A 13,054-nucleotide genomic window follows, 5' to 3' on the forward strand; every position below is an offset into this window, starting at 1 on the left:
CACATGTACTGTATGTATAAACACAGATGAGAGGCACTTCAGAGGTAAACACATTCACATAAATACCGTTTCTGAAGGCAACGTCATGATTTACCTCGATAATGATTAATAAAGATATTGTACAACTTCAATTAAAACACGTGGAGCAACCTGAGGATAATTCAATTCTGTGACGTTTTGCTGCTTCTAACTTAATAAACGTGGCAGTGATTGACCATTAAGAAAGTCTCATATCATCTGTCTGATTTAAACTTTCAGCTGAATGAGAGGTGTTTACAGTCGAGTGCCCTGAACACATCAGGTGGTGAGTTCAGGTACCTCCAGAGAGCCGTGGTGTGGGGGGGGGCTGCCGTGGTGTGGGGGGGGGCTGCTGCTGGTCCCTGGGATGGGGATGATCCTGACGGGGGGGTCCTCCTCCTCCATCAGACTGAACACCTCCAGATCTGTTATTAACCAGAAGATTCACAGAAAATGCACTTGTTCCTTTTTTGTATATATATTTTTTTCTTTTTAAGTGTTTTATTTTAGAATAGTTGTAACACGTCCTTTTATTTTCCGCTTTATTCTTATCCTGTGTTTATGCGTCTGCCCTTATACACAAAGCAAACTCCTTCTTTCTGTAAACCAATACAACTGATTCTAGAAACATCCATATCCAAACGCACCTCATTACCCTGGATGGTAATCATCATAATTATTGAATAATGGCCAATCACGTGTTTCGAGAGGTAACAGCGACAAAACTGAATCAGTTATCTTTGAGTTCATGAGGACGCAGAGGCATACAAAAAAATCAGCAGCTGTTTGTATTCACCTTCATCATCATCCTCCTCCTCCTCGTGTCTGTCAGGTGACGGAGGCCACACCTCCTGCTCCTCTTCCTCACACTCCATCAGCAGGTTAGCACCTCCTGCTGTGAGCTGCACCTCCATCACCTCCAGCACCTCCATCAGCTGTTCCCTGCAGAGACAGACCTATTAGCCTGTATGACAGTTAGCTTCACTTTAGCTCTTTAATCTATAGAGTGGCGAAGTCACGCCCACTTACTTCCGGGTAATGGGACCTTATTTCGGAAAAATTATGCATTGAAGTCAATGGGGAGAGAAAACTTATCTTTCGATCCCGTTTGAATTGTGCCAGGAATTACACATATGATGTTTGTCAATCTTAAAAAATAATTTCCATGTAAAAAAAGTCACAGTTTGTCGTAAAACTGTTGAAATATAAGACTATGAAAAATACGTAACTAGAAAGACTACAAATCCCAGAGTCGCGTAAGTGATGTCACAATTGTTTTCCTCCACCATTCAGATACCTAAGATCAGCGCCATATAGATAGAATCTATCTATATGGCGCTGGCTAAGATAAGATAACTTTAACAAGATGCCTGTGTGCTTAGTACCAGGTTGTTATCATACCAGCAATGGGTCTTGCTCGTTCTTTTGCTTCCCGTCTGATGAAAGGACCAGGAGTGGCTTGATCAAGTTAGCTACCTAGCTAGTAGCTAGCACGTTAGTTAGCATTACAGCCTTGTCATTTTTATTAGCCTTAACATGAAGTAACATTAAGTAACCCAAAATGTTAAACAGTAAGAGTAGTAGTCATATTTCGTGAACCCTTTGAATAGTACTGTCACCGGTGTGATCATTCTATAATACACAATTTAAGCCCGGGGGAGAAATGCTAACGCTAACGTTAGCATCGGCGATCTTCTCTACTTCATGCTATCTGCACAAATGGTTGACATTAAACATTAAAAAGACCAGGCAGTTCAGAGAGAATCAAAGGAAGGCAGGCAGGCAGCTTTGCATGACATTCTTCAGGACGTGTTTCATTGTGGTGATAGTGAGGGTAGTCAATCGTTGTGTTGACAAGACAGTAGTGACGGCCATCTTGGTGACGTGTGTTGTTGACCAGAGATGTAGTTCATTGAGCGTTTCACACAAACAAATGTGTTACTTCACAGTTTTACGACACATTTTTTTTTTTTTGACTTGCAAAATTATCTTTTAAATTGACAAACATCATATGTGTAATTCGTGGCACAATTCAAACGGGATCGAAAGATAATCTTTCTCTCTCCATTGACTTCAATACATAATTTTTCCGAAATAAGGTCCCATGGAGGTCCACCGGAAGGGGAGGGACTTCGCCACTCTATTAGCCTGTATGACAGTTAGCTTCACGTTAGCTCTTTAACCTATTAGCCTGTATGACAGTTAGCTTCACGTTAGCTCTTTAACCTATTAGCCTGTATGACAGTTAGCTTCACGTTAGCTCTTTAATCTATTAGCCTGTATGACAGTTAGCTTCACTTTAGCTCTTTAACCTATTAGCCTGTATGACAGTTAGCTTCACGTTAGCTCTTTAATCTATTAGCCTGTATGACAGTTAGCTTCACTTTAGCTCTTTAATCTATTAGCCTGTATGACAGTTAGCTTCAATTTAGCTCTTTAACCTATTAGCCTGTATGACAGTTAGCTTCATGTTAGCTCTTTAACCTATTAGCCTGTATGACAGTTAGCTTCACGTTAGCTCTTTAACCTATTAGCCTGTATGACAGTTAGCTTCACGTTAGCTCTTTAATCTATTAGCCTGTATGACAGTTAGCTTCACTTTAGCTCTTTAACCTATTAGCCTGTATGACAGTTAGCTTCACGTTAGCTCTTTAATCTATTAGCCTGTATGACAGTTAGCTTCACTTTAGCTCTTTAATCTATTAGCCTGTATGACAGTTAGCTTCACGTTAGCTCTTTAACCTATTAGCCTGTATGACAGTTAGCTTCACGTTAGCTCTTTAACCTATTAGCCTGTATGACAGTTAGCTTCACGTTAGCTCTTTAACCTATTAGCCTGTATGACAGTTAGCTTCACGTTAGCTCTTTAACCTATTAGCCTGTATGACAGTTAGCTTCACGTTAGCTCTTTAACCTATTAGCCTGTATGACAGTTAGCTTCACTTTAGCTCTTTAATCTATTAGCCTGTATGACAGTTAGCTTCACGTTAGCTCTTTAACCTATTAGCCTGTATGACAGTTAGCTTCACTTTAGCTCTTTAACCTATTAGCCTGTATGACAGTTAGCTTCACTTTAGCTCTTTAACCTATTAGCCTGTATGACAGTTAGCTTCACGTTATCTCTTTAACCTATTAGCCTGTATGACAGTTAGCTTCACTTTAGCTCTTTAACCTATTAGCCTGTATGACAGTTAGCTTCACGTTAGCTCTTTAACCTATTAGCCTGTATGACAGTTAGCTTCACTTTAGCTCTTTAATCTATTAGCCTGTATGACAGTTAGCTTCACGTTAGCTCTTTAACCTATTAGCCTGTATGACAGTTAGCTTCACTTTAGCTCTTTAACCTATTAGCCTGTATGACAGTTAGCTTCACGTTAGCTCTTTAACCTATTAGCCTGTATGACAGTTAGCTTCACGTTAGCTCTTTAACCTATTAGCCTGTATGACAGTTAGCTTCACTTTAGCTCTTTAACCTATTAGCCTGTATGACAGTTAGCTTCACTTTAGCTCTTTAACCTATTAGCCTGTATTACAGTTAGCTTCACTTTAGCTCTTTAACCTATTAGCCTGTATGACAGTTAGCTTCACGTTAGCTCTTTAACCTATTAGCCTGTATGACAGTTAGCTTCACTTTAGCTCTTTAACCTATTAGCCTGTATGACAGTTAGCTTCACTTTAGCTCTTTAACCTATTAGCCTGTATTACAGTTAGCTTCACTTTAGCTCTTTAACCTATTAGCCTGTATGACAGTTAGCTTCACGTTAGCTCTTTAACCTATTATGGCGCGTTTCCACTACACGGCCTCGCTCGGCCCCGCTCGGTATGGCTAGGCCTCGTTAGGACTGGCTCACTTTATGGCGCATTTCCATTACAGTTTAGGAACTGGGGTAGTATCTATAGTAACACAGTGTAGGCGGAGCCGTGACGTCATCTTCAATGAGAACCCCAGAAAAACAACACAGCCGTTAGCTGTTAGCACTCAGTGCTCACAGCTCCTCATATATGTTCAGAAACTAGACAAAAGTTAAACAAGTACAAACCACAGACTGCCTGTGTCATGACGAATACAGTCGCTGCTTTATTTATGTCTGTATAGGTCGTTGTTGTGAGTGTGGACGGTCGGAGCATATACTGCGTTAGCTTAGCCAATCTCCATTTAGAAAACACGCATTTTAAAAGGTTTTTCGCCTGCCGTCTGTCTGCAGACTTGTCAAAGCATTAATTCATGGTTTTTACTAACCGGTATCAGTATGTTGTTACTTCGGCATCATTTTGAAACGTGTATTACAATTAAATCACGGTCAAATATGTCCATCTTGTTGTAGTTGTAGCCCCCCTTGCCAGCGATCCTCTCTCTAGTTTAGCATACTCAGCCCGACTCAGCCTCGTTGTCTCTGGCCCTAGACCCACGATTTTATGAGGCCAGAAAAACTGTGAATTAGGACCCGCCGGCCGGTACTAGGCCAAGTGGAAACGCAACCAAAGACGGGCCGCTGACGTCACAGCCCTCTTAAACCGTGCTCCGCGCTGTAGTGGAAACGCGCCATTAGCCTGTATGACAGTTAGCTTCACTTTAGCTCTTTAACCTATTAGCCTGTATGACAGTTAGCTTCACTTTAGCTCTTTAACCTATTAGCCTGTATGACAGTTAGCTTCACGTTAGCTCTTTAACCTATTAGCCTGTATGACAGTTAGCTTCACTTTAGCTCTTTAATCTATTAGCCTGTATGACAGTTAGCTTCACTTTAGCTCTTTAATCCATTAGCCTGTATGCCAGTTAGCTTCACGTTAGCTCTTTAACCTATTAGCCTGTATGACAGTTAGCTTCACTTTAGCTCTTTAACCTATTAGCCTGTATGACAGTTAGCTTCACTTTAGCTCTTTAATCTATTAGCCTGTATGACAGTTAGCTTCACTTTAGCTCTTTAACCTATTAACCTGTATGACAGTTAGCTTCACGTTAGCTCTTTAAGTGAAACCATAATTCACTTTCACTTTCACAAGGATAAGAATTTATAACCCTGTAGATAATAACTAAAGTAGTTTAGAGTAGTTCTCGTTGCGTTATTAACGTGTTTCTTATCAATAACATCAGAACAACAACAGAGTTAGCATGCTAAGCTACTCAAAGCTCATTAAACACAATGTAGCTACAGAGCAAGTTAACAGATAACTGACTTTAAACTTACTTCATGAGTATTATCTTCACTTAAGATGTTTTTAACAAACGGTTAGTTTTGTATTTTACTGCAGTTATGTTTCTGCTGACCCCCCCCTCCTCCTTTTACACTGAGCTATCACAGCTAGCATGCTAACAGCTAGCCTAGCAGCTACTCACTGACTTCACTAACGTTTGCTTTGATATTCTCTTTAAACAGCAGATTATAAATCTTCTTACCTTAAGCACACCTTCTATTTGTAGAATAAATACTTATTCCGGAAAAATAATCACTTTAAACGCCTCGTTTCTCTAGAAATCACCAGAGATGTCCATGTGTTGGGAGATGATCTGCATATGGAGATGTTAGCTGTTAGCTGTTAGCCTGAAACAGAGCACACGTTAGGGTCTACTTTCCGCGGATGTATCCCTCCGCCGCTGCCCCTCCTCCGCGTTCTGTTGAAGCAGTTTAGCGTCCTTTACACTTGGGACAATGAGAAAGCTGGGGATATGTCTCACCACTTTTAAAAACGGCCAAGTTTGTCCCCACCACTTTACATTAGGGGTAATTTGTTAAACATGGTATGAAAATAGCAGAAGGAATTGTACACTTTGAGCATTTTTCTTGATAATTGATTATGCTTTATGCAAAGAAACAGTCTACATCACATATCTCCAGAGGGTTTACTTTATTCAGTTACATACAAGGTGTTGGCAGCTCATTCCCTTAAAACAGAAGCTTGAGATTGATTATAATAAGGGGAAATATGAAGGGTCTATTTCATGCAGCCTGTTATGCAAATACGTGGTTGGGCTTTTTTGTATCAACTAAGATCTGTTAGAACATGTTTTCAACTTGAATATAAGGAATGTATGAGGAAACGGTGCTTATTATAAAACACATTTATACTGTGTATTATATTTTAGAGATGATAGAGATGAAACAGAGCACATAGTTGGGTCTACTTTCCGCAGATGTATCCTCCACCACTTCCCCTCCTCTCCGCCCTGTTAAAGTGAATGAAGGCGGAGGGATATGTCTGCAACCAAAACAACTACTATCGATTTAATTATAATCAAATAAAAATATCAAACTTGCTTCTTTTGTCATTTTCCTGTCGACGACTTCGTCTTCCGAAAAAACGACTCAAACAACGTGAATCGTAGCGTTAATGGAGAATCTAAACTAATGCTAACAATGATTAGCATGCTAAATTAGATGATAAGCTAGCTGCACAATGCTAGCTTCTGGCTAACCATTACATAGCAACTTAGCTAACATATACATGTGTCCCCAAAGTAAATGTGATCGTTGTCTCATTATAACGTTATAATTACAACGTTATTTTGTTCATGAGCTCTAGGGTAGTTTACGTTTATTGTTGGTATTTATCTAATGATAATATGAGTAGCATTATTTACTACCATGTTGTAATGTACTTCATTTTAGGGTTGCTTATTCTACTGATACATCTATTATTATATTTAGCAAGGGTGTTAGTATTTATTCCCTATATTTATTTGTTTTATTATTATTATTATTATTATTATTATTCCATACACTATAAGCATTGTTGTTTTTTGTATTTTACTACATCTAAACATATTTGTATTTGACAGCAATGATAACTAATTCCTTTGCAGATTAATGCATTTCTTACAATTAGTACTAAGAATAAACAATAGGAAAGTTAATTATAACAACATTAGAATAAAAAACAATATGGTTAAAATATGAAGTGAAAGTTAAAGTCTACACCTGTCCCAGGAGAATAACAACGACATTTAAATGTAGCAATACAATAAATAATAACATGTGTGTCAGTACTGTTTGCATGATATTAAAACAATACTATTTTGTACTCTAAAGAGTATTTGTAACTATTATTTTCTACTTTATCCAGCTCATGATATACAAACACACGTAAATACGTCATTACGCTGGCTCTGTACGTGCGGCGTAATGAGTGACGTCACTGACCCGGAAGTAGCCCTGCAGCTGTGTTGTTGTCGCAGCTCAGCTGATCTTTGAGAGAAAAACTGCGATCAGACAAAAACAGCTGTTATTGTTGTTTATATTATTATTGATTTGTTGTTGTTGTTTATCCGCCACCATGAACGTGACTCTCGCAGTGAAGCAGTACATCAGCAAGATGATCGAGAGCAGCGGAGCCGGGATGAAGGTCCTGCTGATGGATAAAGAGACGGTAATATATACTATTATATACTATATATACACAGTTTATACACTATATATACACCGTATACACTATATATACACTATATATACACCTTATACACTATATATACACTATATATACACCTTATACACTATATATACACTATATATACACCTTATACACTATATATACACTATATATACACACTATATATACACCGTATACACTATATATACACCTTATACACTATATGTACATGATGAAGGTCCTGCATAAATAAATATGCACTTATATACACTATATATACACTTTATATACTATATCTAATATATATGTATGTGATGAAGGTCCTGCTGATGGAGTAAGAGACAGTCAGACACTCACACACATCCATATCAACACAGCATTTACGGTGTTGATATGGATGTAGTTATTCAGTGGTATAAGAAGTTATATGGAAATATCAGAGCTGAAAAGTAACTAAGTGCATTTACTCAAGTACTGTACTTAGTAACATTTTGAGGTACTTGTACTTTACTTGAGTATTTCCATTTGATGCTACTGTGTACTTCTACTCCACTACAGTTCAGAAGTAACTGGTGTACTTTTCCTCCACTACATGTATTTAATACCTTCAGTTACTTTACAGATCTGGATGAATGATGTGAAATATAATCAAGTGTTAAATCAGACTTTAGTTCCACCTGGAGTAAATCCACAAGCTACCCTGCAGTATACAAAGTCATTCAAACTAGCTGCACCTTTACCAGCTTTGAGAACACTTTCATGATCCAACTATATTAACGTGTGTGTGTGTGTGTGTGTGTGTGTGTGTGTGTGTGTGTGTGTGTGTGTGTGTGTGTGTGTGTGTGTGTGTGTGTGTGTGTGTGTGTGTGTGTGTGTGTGTGTGTGTGTGTGTAGACCAGTATAGTCAGTGTGGTCTACACTCAGTCAGAGATCCTCCAGAAGGAGGTCTACCTGTTTGAAAGGATCGACTCTCAGAACAGAGACAGCATGAAACACCTGAAGGCCATCTGCTACCTGAGACCCACCAAGGTACCTGTCTGTCTGTCTGTCTCTCACCTGTCTGCCTGTCTGTCTGTCTGTCTGTCTGTCTCTCACCTGTCTGTCTGTCTCTCACCTGTCTGTCCGTCTGTCTCTCACCTGTCTGTCTGTCTGTCTCTCACCTGTCTGTCTGTCTGTCTGTCTGTCTGTCTGTCTGTCTGTCTGTCTCTCTGTCTGTCTGCCTGTCTGTAACCTGTCTCTCACCTCTCTCTCTCACCTGTCTCTCTCTCACCTGTCTCTCTCTCTGCAGGAGAATGTGGAGCATCTGATCCAGGAGCTGCGCCGACCGAAGTACAGCGTGTACTTCATCTGTGAGGCTCTCATACATACATATACGCACATACTGCATACATATACACATACATATACACATACTGCATACATATACACATACATATACTGCATATAATTACAACTACAGCAGGGCCCGACACACACCTGAACACACACCACTTTATTCACAGTGTGGAAAAAGCCTCATTATATGATATAGAACCACAGCCGAGCATCAGAGAGGACAACATTTACAACATAAAGTCACTTTAGTGTGTGTGTGTGTGTGTGTGTGTGTGTGTGTGTGTGTGTGTGTGTGTGTGTGTGTGTGTGTGTGTGTGTGTGTGTGTGTGTGTGTGTGTGTGTGTGTGTGTGTGTGTGTGTGTGTGTGTGTGTGTGTGTGTGTGTGTGGTGTGTGTGTGTGTGTGTGTGTGTGTGTGTGTGTGTTGCAGACTTCAGTAATGTCATCAGTAAGAGTGAGATCAAGGCTCTGGCTGAAGCTGATGAACAGGAAGTGGTGGCTGAAGTTCAGGTGAGGAGAACGTCAGGTGATCAGTCGTTCAATGAATATTAACCCTGAGTAAAAAACATATTTATATGTGTGTGTGTGTGTGTGTGTGTAGGAGTTCTACGGAGACTTCATCGCAGTGAACCCCCACCTGTTCTCCCTCAACCTGCAGGGCGTGGCCCGGGTGAGGATGGAGCTCAGAGCTGTGATGTTAGCGTGTGCAGCCCATTGACAGCCACTGAGAGCTCCTCTGTCATTTTCATATCCTGTAAATCTTCCATGTCTGAAATCTGTCTGGGAATAATTCCACCTGAAATGACAGAAACAGAATATTGAATAACTAGTATGTGGTGAATATGGCTGCTGTTTAACACATCATATAAATCATGTGATGTTGTGTAATGCTAGTTATATGGAAGGAAAGTCTGAATATATAGATAATATCACTTTATTCTATATATTCAGACTGTTACTCCATGTGCTCAAAGCTCATAATGTGTGTGTATTTATCCCTGTGTGTGTGTGTGTGTGTGTGTTGTGTGTGTGTGTGTGTGTGTGTGTGTGTGTGTGTGTGTGTGTGTGTGTGTGTGTGTGTGTGTGTGTGTGTGTGTGTGTGTGTGTGTGTGTGTGTGTGTGTGTGTGTGTGTGTGTGTGTGTGTGTGTGTGTGTGTGTAGGGCCGCAGCTGGGAGCCCTCCATGCTGCAGCGATGCGTTCAGGGACTCACCTCGGTGCTGCTCGCTCTCAAGAAATGTCCTATGATCCGCTACCAGCTGTCCTCTGACATGTCCAAACGCCTGGCTGAGAGCCTGAAGGTACCACACACACACACACACACACACACACACACACACACACACACACACACACACACACACACACACACACACACACACACACACACACACACACACACACACACACACACACACACACACACACAATATGCCCCCTCTCCTCAGGGACTCATCACGAAGGAGTACGAGTTGTTTGACTTCAGGAAGACGGAGGTTCCTCCTCTTCTTCTGATTCTGGATCGCAGTGATGACGCCATCACGCCGCTGCTCAACCAGGTGACTAATCACAGCACAGCACATAGTGACATCACAGGGGGCTTCTGGGCTCTTCATATTCAAGTTTCAGTATTCAAGATTCAAGTCTCTCTCAGAGAGGAGAAACTGAAGTCCTCCTCCAGCAGAGCAACATGAATATATATAGGACATAAAACTAATTAAACAGATCAAATAGTGAAGAGAATGTTTTGAAATGAGCAAGTTAATACAAATAACATATAAATAGTGTAAGAAGAGTCTGTATACAAGTACATGGAATATGATATATAATTATCAAGATGCAATCAGAAGAATGTTCTGGATGTTCTTCACAGAGTTCAGGAGTTTAACAGTCTGATGTTCTCTCTGTGTGTGTGTGTGTGTGTGTGTGTGTGTGTGTGTGTGTGTGTGTGTGTGTGTGTGTGTGTGTGTGTGTGTGTGTGTGTGTGTGTGTGTGTGTGTGTGTGTGTGTGTGTGTGTGTGTGTGTGTGTGTGTGTGTGTGTGTGTGTGTGTGTGTGTGTGTGTGTGTGTGTGTGTGTGTGTAGTGGACCTACCAGGCGATGGTCCATGAGCTTCTGGGTCTGAACAACAACAGGATAGATCTGTCTCGGGTCCCGGGGATCAGCAAGGAGCTGAAGGAGGTGGTTCTGTCAGCGGAGCACGACGAGTTCTACGCCAACGTGAGTCTGACAGACACGTTCTGTTTCTATAAGAAAGACCTAATCGTGGCGTCTGTAGTCAACAGAGTATAAAAGACTACAACTCCCACGGCGCCTCCTCTAAAGAGACAGAGATGGGCAGAAAGACGCCGTTAAGATACCAAGTTATAGAAGCCTAAACATAGAGAGAAAGTCGTTTGTTGTTTGATTTGAGTTGTGTTTCTTTTGTTTGATTTGTTTAGACTGTAGTGAAGGCCTCTTCCCTCTGTTACCTCTGTGCAGACTGTAGTGAAGGCCTCTTCCCTCTGTTACCTCTGTGCAGACTGTAGTGAAGGCCTCTTCCCTCTGTTACCTCTGTGCAGACTGTAGTAAAGGCCTCTTCCCTCTGTTACCTCTGTGCAGACTGTAGTGAAGGCCTCTTCCCTCTGTTACCTCTGTGCAGACTGTAGTGAAGGCCTCTTCCCTCTGTTACCTCTGTGCAGACTGTAGTGAAGGCCTCTTCCCTCTGTTACCTCTGTGCAGACTGTAGTGAAGGCCTCTTCCCTCTGTGCAGACTGTAGTGAAGGCCTCTTCCCTCTGTTACCTCTGTGCAGACTGTAGTGAAGGCCTCTTCCCTCTGTGCAGACTGTAGTGAAGGCCTCTTCCCTCTGTTACCTCTGTGCAGACTGTAGTGAAGGCCTCTTCCCTCTGTTACCTCTGTGCAGACTGTAGTGAAGGCCTCTTCCCTCTGTTACCTCTGTGCAGACTGTAGTGAAGGCCTCTTCCCTCTGTTACCTCTGTGCAGACTGTAGTGAAGGCCTCTTCCCTCTGTTACCTCTGTGCAGACTGTAGTGAAGGCCTCTTCCCTCTGTGCAGACTGTAGTGAAGGCCTCTTCCCTCTGTGCAGACTGTAAAGGCCTCTTCCCTCTGTTACCTCTGTGCAGACTGTAGTGAAGGCCTCTTCCCTCTGTTACCTCTGTGCAGACTGTAGTGAAGGCCTCTTCCCTCTGTTACCTCTGTGCAGACTGTAGTAAAGGCCTCTTCCCTCTGTTACCTCTGTGCAGACTGTAGTGAAGGCCTCTTCCCTCTGTGCAGACTGTAGTGAAGGCCTCTTCCCTCTGTTACCTCTGTGCAGACTGTAGTAAAGGCCTCTTCCCTCTGTTACCTCTGTGCAGACTGTAGTGAAGCCTCTTCCCTCTGTTACCTCTGTGCAGACTGTAGTGAAGGCCTCTTCCCTCTGTTACCTCTGTGCAGACTGTAGTGAAGGCCTCTTCCCTCTCTGTTACCTCTGTGCAGACTGTAGTGAAGGCCTCTTCCCTCTGTGCAGACTGTAGTGAAGGCCTCTTCCCTCTGTTACCTCTGTGCAGACTGTAGTAAAGGCCTCTGCCCTCTGTTACCTCTGTGCACAATATGATCCAAACCATCGGAGGCCAAGCATCAGCTGTGAGCAACACAGAGATAAACGAAGGAAGACGCGTTTGAGATGTCTGTAAAGCGTCTATCTATTGGCTGGATGGAAACAGCTGATCGTGAGGAACCACAGACCTTAGAACCACAGACCTTAGTTCGGGAGAACAACACATTCAGGAGAAAGGACTCGTAACGCTGAGTTGTGTGTGTGTGTGTGTGTGTGTGTGTGTGTGTGTGTGTGTGTGTGTGTGTGTGTGTGTGTGTGTGTGTGTGTGTGTGTGTGTGTGTGTGTGTGTGTGTGTGTGTGTGTGTGTGTGTGTGTGGTGTGTGTGTGTGTGTGTGTGTGTGTGTGTGTGTGGTGTGTGTGTGTGTGTGTGTAGAACTTGTACCTGAACTTCGGGGAGATCGGCACCAACATTAAGAACCTGATGGAGGATTTCCAGAAGAAGAAACCCAAAGACCAGCAGAGGCTGGAGTCCATCAGCGACATGAAGGTGAGGGGGGGGTAACACGCTGAGTCATGGGGAGGGGGTTATAAAGGTACATTAAAGGTCTCCTATCATGCAAAATGCACTCTCTGATGTCTTCTCTGCATCACCATGTGTCCCCGGTGTGTCCCCGGTGTGTCAGGAGACTCTCAAAGTGATGTCTTCTCTACATCAACATGTGTCCCCGGTGTGTCCCCGGTGTGTCAGGAGACTCTCAAAGTGTCAGAAAATAAACCCCTCTCTCTTTTCCTCCATACCCACATCT

General features: G+C 42.1%; 1 protein-coding gene across 1 annotated transcript in view; it reads left to right on the forward strand.

Annotated features, from left to right (window-relative positions):
- Positions 1 to 7,154: 7,154 nt before the first annotated feature.
- vps45 (vacuolar protein sorting 45 homolog) overlaps positions 7,155 to 13,054 on the forward strand; it is a 10,570-nt gene continuing 4,670 nt past the window's right edge. The window contains exons 1-9 of the mRNA XM_034130959.1: positions 7,155 to 7,383; positions 8,278 to 8,412; positions 8,672 to 8,732; positions 9,147 to 9,226; positions 9,318 to 9,386; positions 9,878 to 10,015; positions 10,163 to 10,273; positions 10,799 to 10,933; positions 12,682 to 12,795. Of these exons, the coding sequence (XP_033986850.1) occupies positions 7,291 to 7,383; positions 8,278 to 8,412; positions 8,672 to 8,732; positions 9,147 to 9,226; positions 9,318 to 9,386; positions 9,878 to 10,015; positions 10,163 to 10,273; positions 10,799 to 10,933; positions 12,682 to 12,795 (936 nt within the window). The 5' untranslated portion in view covers positions 7,155 to 7,290. The remainder of the gene's footprint in view (positions 7,384 to 8,277; positions 8,413 to 8,671; positions 8,733 to 9,146; positions 9,227 to 9,317; positions 9,387 to 9,877; positions 10,016 to 10,162; positions 10,274 to 10,798; positions 10,934 to 12,681; positions 12,796 to 13,054) is intronic.

This window comes from Trematomus bernacchii, unplaced genomic scaffold (genome assembly GCF_902827165.1).
Source record: "Trematomus bernacchii unplaced genomic scaffold, fTreBer1.1, whole genome shotgun sequence".
NCBI lineage: Eukaryota > Metazoa > Chordata > Actinopteri > Perciformes > Nototheniidae > Trematomus > Trematomus bernacchii.